General features: G+C 41.3%; 1 protein-coding gene across 19 annotated transcripts in view; it reads right to left on the bottom strand.

The window, feature by feature from the left end:
- The window catches only part of AFDN (afadin, adherens junction formation factor), a 110,071-nt gene that overhangs the window by 76,656 nt on the left and 18,150 nt on the right, over positions 1–15,265 (bottom strand). For 12 of the 19 annotated variants that reach the window (XM_039349994.1, XM_039350095.1, XM_039350037.1 and 9 more), the window contains exon 3: positions 1,633–1,748. In XM_039349994.1, coding sequence (XP_039205928.1) covers positions 1,633–1,748 — 116 coding nt within the window. The remainder of the gene's footprint in view (positions 1–1,632; positions 1,749–15,265) is intronic. The other 7 variants (XM_039350141.1, XM_039350047.1, XM_039350002.1 and 4 more) reach the window with 1 other exon arrangement.

Consider the following 15,265-nt stretch of genomic DNA (forward strand, 5'->3'; position numbering starts at 1 on the left):
AACCACAACTGTTGCTAAGCAAGAAATTTATTAATTTTCCCCATTTTATGACATTTCTTGCCACAACTGTTAAGTGAATCACTGCAGTTAAGTTAGTAACACGGTCGTTCAGTGAATCTAGCTTCTCCATTGACTTTGCTTGTCAGAAGGTCACAAAAGGGGTCACATGATCCCAGGACACTGCGGCCGTCATTAATATGAACCAGTTGCCAAGCATCTGAATTTTGTTCACTGACTTTGCGGAAGCTGCACTGGTCGCAAGTGTGAAAACGGTCATAACTCATTTTTTTTCAGTGCCGTTTTAACTTTGAATGGTCACTAAACAAACTGTTGTAAGTCAAGGACTATCTTTATGTTGATTCAGTTTATTTGGATTTGCCAGTCTATTGTTCAGTATTATATGCAAATGTGCATGACCTTTAATCGACATTCACAGATACAAATTGAATATGTTCTAGCCAAAAGAGTTGTTTCCGGGCAACTAGCAAAGAATACTTGTAGTGGAAAAACCTGATTTTTTTTCTTTATTTTTATTATAAAACATCAATACGTAAGATATAATTCAGGAATATATTGTTTATCAGCCTAATTATCAGAATATAAGAATTAGTCAGTTTACTAACCATTAAAAATGTTATATCCTATATTCAAAGAAACACAAAAATAACTGTTCCTATAGTAATCTGAATGTGCCAAATTGGTAAACATTAGACTACTACAGTTATATAAAAACTAAGACACATAATAGAAATAATTACTCCATGATAATCATAATCTAGCTAAACATACCTCAAAATTTAAGTTTACTAATAAACAAATTCATTTGGTTTATAATGTATTAAAACCGCTTTTAACTTTTACTTTTTCTTATATGAATCCATTACCTGTGTTTGGTTATAATTTATTTCTTATTGGAAATAATACAATGTAGTATACATAAATCTTCTACTTATGTAATGGACAGAAGATATAAGCTTGAGGAATAGAAGGAAGAAACACAACTACAACAATGTCAGATAAAAGAATTCTAAATCCAGGCAAAAATGTAATCTGGGAAAACAGCTCAGACAGGATCCTCTATAGTTTTCATGAAGATAAAGGGAGGGATCAAGGATGTATATCCACGCTCTCAATATGTTACTGTAGCTTTATAATAAGAACAGTACTAGCATTTATAATGTGGCTTCCTATTATGGTCAACCTTGAATGGCTAGCAACTTGCAACAATGAACAAAAATTTCCTTAACTGAATGTTAAGTATTACATAAAATTCCTTTTTTGAGCTGAAGTATAATGAAGATCCTCAGAAGCACTGAAAACATTTCCATTCCAACAAAAATTTATTACTGGCTAAAAGCAGTATTTGAATCAGCATTAACTGGCTAATTTGAGAAGCTATTCTAATAGAAACAAAATGGAATGGAAATCACACGCTCTGCCTAATACAACTGTACCAATATGCATAAGACTGTAAAGGCACATTCATGGACTACAAATGGGGACATACAAAAAAAAATACAATATGCAGACACTCAATTTTTACAAACATAGAAAACTCAAATATACAATGTTTATTTTTATAAACACAGAAAAGCACAAATATATACATTTAAGAACAATTCTGCTTTTTACCTTTGGAGGGAGTGCATCGTTTTCATTCTTAAGCACAAATCTTCCTTCACGATCATCTTTGTTCCAATTTAATTGTACAACTAGAGGCTTCTCATCTATGTCCAGTCTTCTTTCTTCTTCAAAATAAGAGAAAAAGGGACAAGATCAATCACTGCAGAATATTGACAATTAACATAGAAGCCAAGAAATGATACAGCAAACACATTCAGCTAATAGACTGTTCTTGTACCATAATGGAAGACTGTCAAGTCTTTCAGTTATCAAAATGAATAAATTGCTAGTAATTGAAATTTGAACCAACCATTTGTAATTTGACATTAGGTGTATTAGGACCACAATTTTCAAAATTTCCAGGAAGCACAATTTTTTTGGATTAGAATTCTGGGAGTATTACTCTTAGAATAATATAAAAAGCACCTTATTTTAAAACAAGCTTGCTTTGAACATTAATAATAATAATAATAATAATAATAATAACAACAATAACAACAACAATAACAACAACAATAGTAAAGTTGGAAGGGACCTTGGAGGTCATTTAGTCCAACCCCCTGCTTAGGCAGGAAACCCTATACCATTTCAGACAAATGGCTGTCCAGTCTCTTGAAAACTTCCAGTGTTGGAGCATTCACTACTTCTGGAGGCAGGTTGTTCCACTGGTTAATTATTCTAATTGTCAGGAAGTTTCTCCTTAGTTCTAGGTTGCTTCTCTCCTTGCTTAGTTTCCACCCATTGCTTCTTGTCCTGCCTTCAGGCGTCTTGGAAAATAAGTTGAGTCCCTCTTCTTTGTGGCAACCCCTGAGATATTGGAACACTGCTATCATGTCCCCCACTCGTCCTTCTCTTCACTAAACTAGACATACCCAATTCCAGCAGCTGTTCCTTATATGCTTTAGCCTCCAGTCCCCTAATCATCTTTATTGCTCTTCTCTGTACTCTATCTAGAGTCTCAGCATCTTTTTTGCATTGCGGTGACCAAAACTGGATGCAGTATTCCAAGTGTGGCCTTACCAACGCATTGTCTTTAAAGTCTTTAAAGCTTCAAAGTTGTCCCAAAATTAAACATGCAATGAAATGTTTTAAATATATCAGCATGTACCTGTACAATTTAAAGTTTCTTCAGTAAGTGGTGGGGGAAAAATTACTCCTTTTTAATTTACTAGCCTTTTTTTTTCACCATAACCTTAAGAAACATCTCCTTCTATGACAACATAAGTTAATACTGTCAAGGAGATCATTTTGTTTTTAGTCATTCATCTATTAAAAAATAAACAACCAAATAATATATAATTATTAACAGATCAGATTTAATAAGCACAAAATTTAAAATTAAGAATAAGACTTTAAAAAATTCTTAAGCTAATGGGATATAAAACTTGCTTGCTGTAAACCTAGCTGATATAACTATCTAAACTTCAATTTACTAATTATTATTCAAGTAACTACTGCAGTAAAACATCTATTAATATTCAAAAGACATGTTCCTAAACTAATCTAAACAGCTTCATTATCAATATTTAATGGTGTCAAAAATCACAGAACATCTCACTGTCCTCATGAGAAACATATATACAATCTGGAAGCTACAGTATGGACAGAATATGGTTGGGAAAGTAGAGAAACAAGACTTATATCTCCCCTTATTTATTCAACCTATATAATGAATATGATAGCAGTGTGGCGAACCTATGGCATACCTGTCAGAGGTGGCACTAAGAGCCCTCTCTGTGGGCATGTGTGCCATCGCCCCAGCCCCGACTCCCCCCGCAGCCCCCCCACCAGCAGCCTCCCCAGAGGAGTCATCCCCGAGCGTGGTCCGTGCGGGGCAGCGCAGCCAAGGATATGGCAGCTGGGCAGCAGGGACAAGATTCTGCCCTTAAGCCCCACTGCGCACAGATGATGCTGTGGGGCGCAGGTGGAGGGCATGGGCGCCATGGTGCTGCTGGGCTGCCTAGGCGATCAGTGGGCTATGGAGGCAGTGGATGGCCCCATGGGCGGGCAGGGGCGGAACAGAGGTGTGTTGGGGGCGGGGTGGTTTTGGGGCACTCAGTCTCTAAAAGGTTCGCCATCACTGAAATATAGGAACAACCTGCCTCCAACAGTTGTGAATACTCCAACACTGGAAGTTTTTAAGAGGAGACCGGACAACCATTTGTCTGAAATGGTATAGATTTCCTGCCTGAGCAGGGGTTGGACTACAAGACCTCCAAGGTCCCTTCCAACATCATCATCATCATCATCATCATCTTCATTATTATTATTATTAAGTTTGATTGGAGGAAGAAACATGTTTCATCTTTTTCTGTATTTGGAGGAAAAAAATATCAATAACCTGTGTTATGCTTATGACACTACAAATACTTGGCTTACAACTAAGTAATCAATCAATCAATTCATTCAATGTTTGGTTTATGATCAGCTAAAATCAAAAGAAAACAAGCAAAAATGGCCTAGTAACTGTTCAAAGTTGCAACTGATCTGATAAATCAGACTTACAGTCTGGATCCAATGTTCTATCAGTTGCCCCACCCACTGGTCACATGACAGAACTATGAATGCTTGGCGACAAGCCACATTTATGGCCATTTGCAGCATCCCAAGAGCATATGACTGTATTTCACAATAGTTTTGGCAAAAAAATGGGCTAAAATCAAGTATAAGACAACCAAATGAATCATCACATCAGGTACAACAATCAGTCTTAGAAATGCTAATGAAGATATTGAAATGATAGATAGTTTCGGCCTTTTAGGATCATGTGTAAAAAAAACCATGAAGTCAAGAAATACACCACAGACAGGCACTTAGTAAAACAGCCATGAAAAGATACTCATGCCATGATGTGTCTAGTGCAAGCACTTTCCCTGTGATACTTTATGGCAGTGAAAGTTGGATTTTGAAGAAACGGGGCGTTGTCTTACCTGAACGCCTTTTCTCAGCAGGATGATGTAGAGTCCAATGGTTGGGTTCTATGACAGCCTTCCTGCCCGGCAGACTGGGTAAAAACTTTGGCCACACCCTTCCCTTGGGCGTGACCCCAGTTTTGACTTAGGCGAGAACTATTTGTTGGATTCGATACGGTAGCTCCTTGTCCAATACCTGCCTAGACCTAATACCTGGGGGGGGCTTGGACTCTACATCATCCTGCTGAGAAAAGGCATTCAGGTAAGACAACGCCCCTTCTCCAGCAGGATGGCTGTAGAGTCCAATGGTTGGGACATACCAAAGCCCTCATGTCCCCCTGGGAGGGAGTGTCTAGGCCACTGAATCCTGAGCAGATACAACTTGCTGTAGCACTCTTCTACCAAAGGCAGCATCCGCTGCGGCAAAGGAGTCTAAACGGTAATGCCTAATGAATACGGAGGGAGACCAAGTTGCGGCCTTGCAAATCTCTTCCACCGATGCTTGTGTGGACCACGCAGCTGATGTGGCTGCGCTGCGTGTTGAATGGGCAGTCACGTGTGGGGGCACCGGTAATGCCTGCGAGACGTAGGCTTGGGCTATACAGGCTCTGATCCACCTACCTATGGTAGAAGATGACACCTTCTTTCCCATAGTTGATGGTTGGAAGGAAAGAAATAATGCTTCCGTCTTACGGAAAGACAAAGTGCGCTTTACGTAGAAACACAACACTCTACGTACATCCAGCTTGTGCCATCTATGTTCTAGTCTATGTCTGGGTTTTGGGCAGAAATCAGGAAGAATCCGTTCCTGAGATCTGTGGAAGATGCTGTTTACCTTTGGAACGAATGCAGGGTCTGGTCTAAGAACGACCTTGTCCTTGAAGAAGGTACAGAGATCCTTCCTCACTGACAGTGCTGCTAGTTCCGAAATTCTTCTTGCTGAAGTAATAGCCACTAGAAAGGCTACCTTTAACGATAGGTGATAAAGAGAACATGAGTCAAGAGGCTCAAAGGGTACTGATGTCAAGGCTTGAAGAACTTTGGGCAAGTTCCAAGACGGGTACCTGTGTATAACAGGAGGTTCAGTATTGGCCGCACCTTTCAAAAAGGCGCTAATCGTTGGATGTTGCGCTAGAGAGGTTAAGTTGTCACAGGAAAGTACAGTTGAGAGGGCCGATACCTGTCTACGAATAGTGTTGATTGATAGGCCCTTATTAAGTCCTTCCAATAGGTAATCTAGAATATTGGGAATAGATACTGAGGTTGGATCTAGGTGAAGTAGGACGCACCACCTGCAAAAACCTTTCCATGTAGCATCGTAGATCCTGTTTGTCGAAGGTCGTCTTGATGCTTGTATGATCGATATCACCCCTGAGGAATAGGATTGTTTGGCTAAACTTTGCCGCTCAAATGCCAAGCGGCTAGTTGTAACCACTGAGGATCTGGATGTAAAAGTTTGCCCTGACTGAGTATTACTCGGTCCGGGGGAATCCTCCATGAGGGTGATATTGAAAGATCCACGAGGTCGGCAAACCACCGGCGCCTTGACCAATGTGGAGCAATCAAGATTACTTCTGCATCTTCCAGGATCAACTTGCGTATGGTTGCCGGTATTAATGGCAGTGGTGGAAAGGCGTACAGGAGTTGCGCCGGCCACCGACACCTGACACCTGAGAGCGTCCGTTCCCTCCGATCCCGGAGTCGGGAATCTGGAGAAGAAGCTGGGGAGTTGAGTGTTCTTTGGAGTGGCAAATAGGTCCAGATGTGGTTGTCCTAACCTCCGGGAGATCTCCTCGAACAGAGCCGGATCCAGACGCCATTCCGACTGATCCACCTTGGCTCTGCTCAGGGAGTCTGCCTGGATATTTGTCTCCCCTGAGATGTGTTCCGCTCTGATGGAACTCACATTTGCTTCTGCCCACCGAGCCAGAGCTGATGCCTCCTGCATTAGTTCCGAGGATCGTGTTCCTCCCTCCTTGCTGACATGGGCCTTGGCCGCTACGTTGTCTGTTAGAATGAGAATGTGTCTCCTCGTTACTATGTGGGAGAATTGACGTAGAGCCAGGTGAATGGCCCGAAGCTCCAGCTAATTGATGTTGTGAGAGAGGTCCTCCTGATTCCACTGCTCCTGCGCTATCTGAGTTCCGAGATGGGCTCCCCATCCGAATAGGCTCGCATCTGTCGTGAGCGTGATCCAGTTCGGCTCCCTGAATATACTCCCCTTGAGCATCATGGGGGATATCCACCAATTCAGTGATTTCAGCACATATCTTGGTACCAAGACCCTCCTGCTAGAGGTACTGAGGCTCCTCCTCTGATAGGGGAGGAGGAACCACTGCAACTCCCTTGAGTGGAGTCTTGCCCATGGGACTATGCCCATGCAAGATATCATCTTTCCCAGGAGCTTCGAGAGCTGTATCAAAGGTACTCTCTTGTCTTTCCGAATTTGATGAGCCAGCTTGGAGATGCTGCTTCGACGCTCCTGGGAAAGATATACCCTGCACTGGGACGAGTCTATCACTGCTCCCAGGTGCTATAGCTTCCTTGAGGGAGTGAGATGGCTCTTTTCTACATTGACTGAGAATCTGTGTTCTTGTAGAACGCGGATTGTGGTCTGGAGGTCTAATTTTGCTTGCTCGTGCGAGCTGGACTGAATCAAGATGTCGTCTAGATAAAACTGTACACGCAACGGCATCAACCTGAGATGGGCTGCTATTACTGCTAGAATTTTGGTAAATACCCTTGGGGCTGAGGATAGACCGAAGGGCAGAGCCCTGTATTGGTAATGCCAGTGTGCGTAGGTAAATCTGAGGAATTTGCGGTATTTGGGGTGGATGGGGATATGCAGGTACGCCTCCGTGAGATCTATTGAGGACAGGAGGTCGCCCTTCCTGACACTGGCTAGGATGGATTTCAGGGACTGCATTTTGAACCTCCTGTAAGTTACGTAATAATTCAGGCCTTTAGGTCCAATATTGCTCTCCACCCTCCTGATGTCTTTGGGATTACAAAGAGGATGGAATAAAATCCTCTTCCTTCCTCTCCTTTTGGTATCTCCTCTATGGCCTGAATTGACAGGAGGTGTGCTATGGCCGAGGTTACCAACCTTGCCTTGTGTGCCTTTCTGGAGATGGGACATCTGATGAATCGGTTTGGTGGGGGAGAACAAAAGTCTAAGGTCAGGCCATGCCTGATTGTCTCCAAGACCCAGGCGTCGGTAGTGGTCTGTTCCCAGACTTCGATGAAATTCCCTAACCGACCTCCTATGGGAGTGTCCTGTCTGGCGTCACTTGGCGCGTTTAAAGGGTCGGCCTCCCGATCCTCTAAAGGGACGCCTGGACTGAAACTGGCCTCTGGCTCCCCTGTTTGGGCGATCCTGGGAACGATCCTGTCTTGAATAGCCGGATCGTGAGCCTCTAGACCAATCCCAGGATTGCCCTGATCGAAAGGGCTGTGCCCAGTCCCAGGAGTTGCCTGGGCGGAAACTTTGCCTCCGGAATTCCTGACTGCCTCTCCTGTCTAATTTCTTTGATGGATGGACTAGAATTTTCCTTTTGTCCCTACTCTCGCTTACATGTGGATCCAGAATGGATCCAAACAAATGTGACCCACTGTACTTGGACGTCGAAAGGCCACTTGGCCTTCAGATCTGTCTTCCAATTTTTGAGCCACAGTAATCTGCGAGAGGCTACTGTGGCCGCAATCGATCTTGCCGCATACTTGGTTGCGTGAAGTGAGGCATCTGCCATGAATTGTGATGCCGCCAGTATCTTGGCCAAAGTTTGGTGAGCTCTGACCTGATCTGGAGGTACAGTGGTTTGTAGCTCGCACAGCCACATGATACATGCTCTGGCAAAGAATGATGAAGTTGCCGCCTTGGCCGCCCAGGCTGCGGCCATGTGGGAACGACGGAGGGAGTGCTCAAATTTCTTTTCCTCTGGTTTCAAGGCCTCCGCCATTTCCCCTGGAATCGCAGAAGTAGAGAATAATGAGATCAAGGGACTATCTATTGCAGGGACATCTAACATGCCCGAAAAGGAAGGAGAAACATTGAATAGTTTCCTTTCCACGCTGTTAGGTGCTGGTGGTGTTGCTAGGGAAACCCATTGCTCCTCTACCGTGGTGCGGAAAACCTCAGGACAAGGAATGTACTTGTCCTGTGGCACCTTCTTGGCAAAGAGAGGGTTTGCCTCTTTGCTAGTAGAAGGATTTTCCTCCTGAACTGAGGTCAAATTGACTGTAGAGACTGACTTTATCAGAAGTGATTTTAGAAGAGCTGGATCAAAGAGGCCAGAGCTTGTTGCCTGCTCAGGAACGGTCCCCTCATCCTCCGAGAGGGGCATATCAGACATGTCTAGGTCTAGTAATTCTCCCTCTCCTATTTGAGAGGAAGTTTCAGAAATGTTTGTAGCCGGAGCTTTGCTTCGTCCCTTAAGGGATGGTTGAAAGGCTACTTGGCCCTTAGAAGCCATAAACTGGGAAAAGGCATCCTGCATGAATGCCTGAAATTGGGCAGACCATATGTCCTCCTGAGGTCTGTCCGTGGACGCAGCCACGGTGGGAGTATGGTCTGGTGAAGATGCAGGTGAAGGGGATCGGGAGGAGTCCAACTGTTCAGTTTCCCCCGGAGGAGACCAAGTCCTGAGAACTTCCTGGGAAGTAGGTTCTGTATTAGGGGCCACCAATGGGACAGGGGAAACCACGCTTGTCCCATTGGCATTGGTTTTCTGGGCCCTGGCAAATTGTCTTTCTAGAGCCAAATGTCTCCTCGATGCCTCTCGCTCAGCTGTTTTGGATGGACCCCTTTGGATCAGGTGCTTTGTTTTAGCCTTCTTCTTCCCCCCTACCTCAGGTTCTGAGGATCTGCGTTTTTGTTGTTGTTGTGGGGGGGGGCAATTGGGGGCCCTGCATAGCTGAATGCGAGACATTGTCTGCCATTGTGACCAGGTATCCCGAGTAGGCAATACCTGGGGTGGGGAATAAATTGTACGCAGATCGGTTGCAGATGATACTCTCACCACCTCTGAGACGACGCTTCCACCGAACGGCGATCCGTCAGCTGCTCGGAGCCCCGAGCCAAGGCTGAAGGAAGAAGGGAAACCTGCCTCCCTGTAAGCTTGCTAATCAAATTGTTGATTTGTAAAGAGAGAGAGAGGGCTTTAGGTAATAGAAATGCTTTTGTCAGGAGCTGAATTTTTAGCTGCTAACGGGCTTCGAGACTGAGTCAAAACTGGGGTCACGCCCAAGGGAAGGGTATGGCCTAAGTTTTTACCCAGTCTGCCGGGCAGGAAGGCTGTCATAGAACCCAACCATTGGACTCTACAGCCATCCTGCTGGAGAAAAAACTGTTTTGAATTTTTGTGTTGGAGAAGACTCCTAAAAATGTCATGAATGACCAAACAAATGGATGTTCAAACTAATCAATCCAGAGTTGTTTTTTACTTAAGTCACAAATGACCAGACCCAAATTATCCAAAGACACAGCTCTCTACCAAAGGCTCTAATGCTGGGAAAGAGAAGAAGAACAAAAAACAAGGTGGATAGACTCAGGTACAGTAATAATGGGTGTACTACTGGAAGATCAGGTTAGGGACAATCATGGAGAAAATCTATATGGTAAGTAAAAGCTGACAATGACCAATGACATAAAATCAATCAATCAGTGTCAAATATAGAGTAGCACATCATTATAAATCACTATAATCTCTTTCAAGCATAAAAAAAATCAGTCAGTTAAATAATAGACCAGTAAAACAGGTATTTCCTCTTGGTTGTTGGTACCTGGATGCATACTAACCTGAACTTTTACTATTAAGCCAAGAGACAAAAAATAGCGAAACTTAGTTTCTTGTCTTTGTAGCAATATCATATTCTACTTCAGAAACACTGCCAACTTTATGCCAATAAGAGATTAAATTAGAAACTCATTTTATAGATCATAGAAAAAAATCCTTTGGAATTGTCTTGTATCAGTTTATTATGCTACAAAAATATGTATGTAAATTAAACAGTAGTAAGAAAACTACAGAAACAATATAAGATTGATGAAAAGCTTCTCTGTATCAAGAACAAACCTTCTATTAAAGCAGGTGTATCTCTGTAATAAAATAAGAAAAAGCAACACGGTAAAAGGAGTGAAATTTGGCCGTTTTATTATAGAAGATATATACATTTTACAATATTTGTCTTCCAACTGTTGGAGGCGAGGTTACTAACTTCTGGTCTTCTTTAAAAGTCTAGCAAGAGATGTGGCCTATTCTCCAAATATTAATCTTCCAGAGAGTAGGCAGCAGACCAGCAAGAGAAAACTCTCATATGTACATGCAAATCTGCTCACTTAATATTGCATTTACTCCATCATTAGGTATTTGAATCTTTGACATATTAACTTGTTTTGGAAACTAGTTGTATTCTCTGCATTATTTGATGACATGGAAAAGTTACACCTGCATTCCTAATTATAGGTGTAGCCTGAGTTTCTGTGCTGACTAAAGCAGGTGAAATCGAAAATGTCTGTGCACACTGGAACTGCTCCTAGAGAGGATTCCCTAGACCAGCAGCCCCCAACTTTTTGGGCACCAGGACTGGTTCTGTGGAGAGAGGTTTTTCTGCGGACTGGAGGGGGCATGGTTTGGTGTGCTGCCTGCATCCCATGAATGGGGTTTCACTTGTCTGCGTAGCCCAGTTATTGGCATGTCACAGACCGGTGCAGGTCCCCGGACCAGAAATTGGGGAACCCTGCCCTAGACTGTTCCATTAGTTGCGCTTATCATAGCTTCATGAAAATCAAACCTAAATTTCTTCTAGTGACTGGGAGAAGGAAGAAAACACTGGCTTTTTACTTACGAATTAGCTAATCAGTCTCCACAATATAATGAAGAAAGAAAAGTGCTTTGCTACAATTCTTATTGTATTTGTCACTGTTTATCTTCATAAATTGTTTGTCATGTAGTTCTAACATTAGGAGGTAGAAATGAAAACAAAAAGGCACAACAATAAAATAAGTTTAAAAATGAATAAATATGGTGAGACAAAGCAAAAAGGTGTGGAAACAATAAGGAAAACATGACTAAATGAATCTGAAAGACTAAATTGGTTAAAGTGCTATTTTTTTAAACCAGAAAAATATAATCTATCCTGAAGAAGCCCATAATCCATTTCATTGAAATGTCCAGAAAAAAAATCAAAACACAACATCTTTGCCTTCCCTCCAAATGTTGACTATACTGATGACCTTGGCATATAGGTTCAGTATCAAATGTGGCACAGTGTTCATTATGTGCCTTAATCTGCTTTTTTGAAATGACATCATCTTGCTACTTCAATTAGACAATGTAATTTGCTTCAGTTGAGTTACTTTGATTATATATATATATATTAGATACAACACACTGCTGGGAATAATGAATATCCCCATTAATCTGTTAAAAAGAGATTTTAGGTAAAATAAATGTAAATATTCCGAAAGAGAAAACATCATGAATTAAACATTTTAGAAATTACAGTCTGCATGCTATAAATGTATTAATGATCTACATTACACCTGAAGAAAAAGGAGAAGAGAAAGACATTTTAAAAAGAAACACAGAGTCTGGCTTAAGGTCTAACTACTTTCAGTACCAAGATATTAATGCATATTTTGAAGAATCTGTAGAAGGTTTCTGTTTTTGTATGATAATATTGAGGCCTATGTACAATTCTTATGCTCAAATATGCCTTTCCTTTGTGCTGACCACAAAGTTGATTATTCTATTTTAATGTTTTATTTCTTCCTGCTCACAAATTGATAAACAGTATTTATATAAGAATGTAGTAGCAGTGAGTTTTAGCATTTCATCTATTTATCAGCAAAATATTATATAAGATCCACCAGCTTTATTTTATCGCACACATACTGAATGAAGGTATTTTTTTTTAATTCTCAGAGTCGTTTTGCATGAGCAAAGAGGCAACTATTCCCTCTCTCTCTAAAGAACCAAAAATATTTTCTCCTATACAGAAAAGTGGAGCCAGAACAGGGAGCCATTGCTCTTCCATTTCTACCTACCGATACAAGTCAAAGGGGAATCTATTACAGGTGTGGATAAGACAGTCCATATACTTATAGGAATTAAATCATTACACTTATTTAAATATTAATTAAACTTGTATAGCTGCCCATCCCACTGAGCGGCAAATAACAATCAAATAAAAACAATAAATAAAAACAAAATATACAATATAAACATCCTTAATAATAAATATCATAAAAGTGAAAGATACAAACACGAGAGGGAAGATAAAAATGGCCATCTCAACAATGGAGCCATCCAAACAAGTCTTTGGTTGCCTGGGAGTCCCAGGTCTGACAATGTAGTCAAGACTTGAGGATTTTTCAGAATATCAAAAGCAACGGTGCTAATATAGTTTAGGGGGAGGAAAATGCTCCATAAGGTGTATGCCATGATAGAGAAGGCATGTCTCCCGGGACCCACCAAATGAAGCCCCCCCCAGCTGTTGATACACACAACATGCCTATCTGCCAGATCTAGTGGGCTGGGCTGATATAATTGGGGAAGATAGTCCCTCAAATAACCTGCCCCATGCCATATAGGCTTTTAAAAATTAAAAACAGCATGTTGAATTAGACCCAAGGGCAAGTAGGCAAGCAGTGCAGCTTAGAGTAGTGGTGTAACATGCACTGCTCTGGGAATACACATAACTGCCCACATTCTGTACCGGCTGAAACTTCCCGATACTGTTCAAGAGCAGCACCATATAAAGCACATTGCAGTAGACAATCTGGAGGTGACCAAGGCAATCCAGGAATAGACACTACTGGCATACAAGGCAAAGCTGTGCAAAAACCTTCCTACCCACGATTGCCTACTCCTTAAGCAGGAGTCATGCATTTAGGAGGATCTTCAGAGTGCCCACTGGATATCTCTGCATATTGAAATCCCACTCAGCACCAAAAATGGCAAAATCCTAGAACCACAGGCCAAAGCCATTTGGTCTTACCAGAGTTTAGCTGAAGTCTCTTATTCTCCATCTAGATTCTCACAGCCTCCAGTCACCAGGATGAGACATTCACAGCATTGCTTAAACACCCAGGGTGAAAATATATGGTTTTGAAACCTGAGAGGTTATGAAGGGCAAAGATGGAATGCACTACCCTCAGGCCCACCCACGCCAAAGTACATCCCAAAGTGCAACCAATGCTGTTTCTGTCCCATGCCTGGGTCTGAATCCTAACTAAAAATGATCCAGACAATCTGTTTCCTCCAAGGCCCTCTGAAACTGTGGTATAACAAACTTCTCTACCACCTTCCCAAGCAAGGGAGTGAGATATTGGATGAAAATTATCCAATAAAGTGGGTTACAGCACTTTATTGATCTTGAGCAGGGGGCAGACCACAGTCTGTTTATAAGATAAAGGAACAACCCATCTCTTTCTCAAAAAAATAAAATAAAATAAAAAAAAATCAGAATCCATTCCAGGGAAGGCAAATCCTACAAAACCATAACTTTGAGGAACTCCAGAAATTGAGCCAAGGAGTTTGGGTAGGGAGATTCCTAAGAAGCAGAGAGGTTGGTAAAATAGCAACAGTCCCAACTGATCCCTAGAGCCTAACTTAATAAGCACGGTCGCACAACTGGGGACATATGGGGCAGGGCCATTTCATAAATATCTGTGTATATTCTTTTGCCAAAACATCTATCTCACCAGATACATAGAAAACCATTTCTTCTCTTAACTGAATAATTATTCTTTCTTTTTCTTTTTGAAACTAAAGAAAAAATAAAACCTTATATAAAATTCTATATCATGCAACTCTCCACCACCAGCTTTAACTTAATGCCCATAAATTGCAATCTACTGTTTCCAACTGGAATCTTGAAAGTATTCATTTAATCATTGTCCTCCTCAACATTAGATAATGAAAGTCATATATATCACAAGTTATCAGTTATCAGTTATCTCAAGTTATCTCTTATTTTAAGCTATTTAACTGCACCAATATTCTTGATCTCAGAGAAATAAAAATAACACTTTAAAAAAAAATCCCCAATGCAGATAGTATCAAAGGTGAAAGACACAAATTAAGCAACTTGCAGAATAGAAGAACAAAGATTTTTTTCCCCACAATAAGCATCACGACAAAGTGGTAAAACAATGAGGATTAAACATTTTGTTTTTAGCTCATGAATTTTAATGTCATACCGATATGATTTTTTATCTTTTTGAAACATATTGTCATTGGGAATCCAAAATAATAATAAGAAAATTATATCACCCACCATATCTTTCAATTATGATCTTCCTACAATGATTAAGAAAGCAATCTGAACATCTACTTTTATTTTTTATAATCAAATTTCACTTACTTAAGGAAAAGTCCCTTTAAGAAACCCCATTTCAAAAGGTATTAAATAAAATGGCCCATTCTGGAGCACTATCTCTAACTCTGCTAACCTTGGATTAGACAGTATCTTATAAAAATATTGGTATCCTGAATGGTTTCTCAAAATAAACTGAAGCTGAAAGAAAATTTACTGCACATGAGCCTTTCTATTCCTGTTAGGAGGAAGATGATCATATTCTGTGCCAGCTAAAAATTCCAGCCCAATTTCAAGGACCATTTCTTTAGCACAGGCATGTCAAACTCGCGACATCACATGACACCACGTGACGTATCGGAGTTTTTTCGCCATTGCCGGCAATGGGGTGGGCGCAGCTCCAGTATGAT

Source organism: Crotalus tigris, unplaced genomic scaffold, assembly GCF_016545835.1.
Source record: "Crotalus tigris isolate CLP2741 ecotype Arizona unplaced genomic scaffold, ASM1654583v1 scf7180000017567.3851432, whole genome shotgun sequence".
Lineage (NCBI taxonomy): Eukaryota > Metazoa > Chordata > Lepidosauria > Squamata > Viperidae > Crotalus > Crotalus tigris.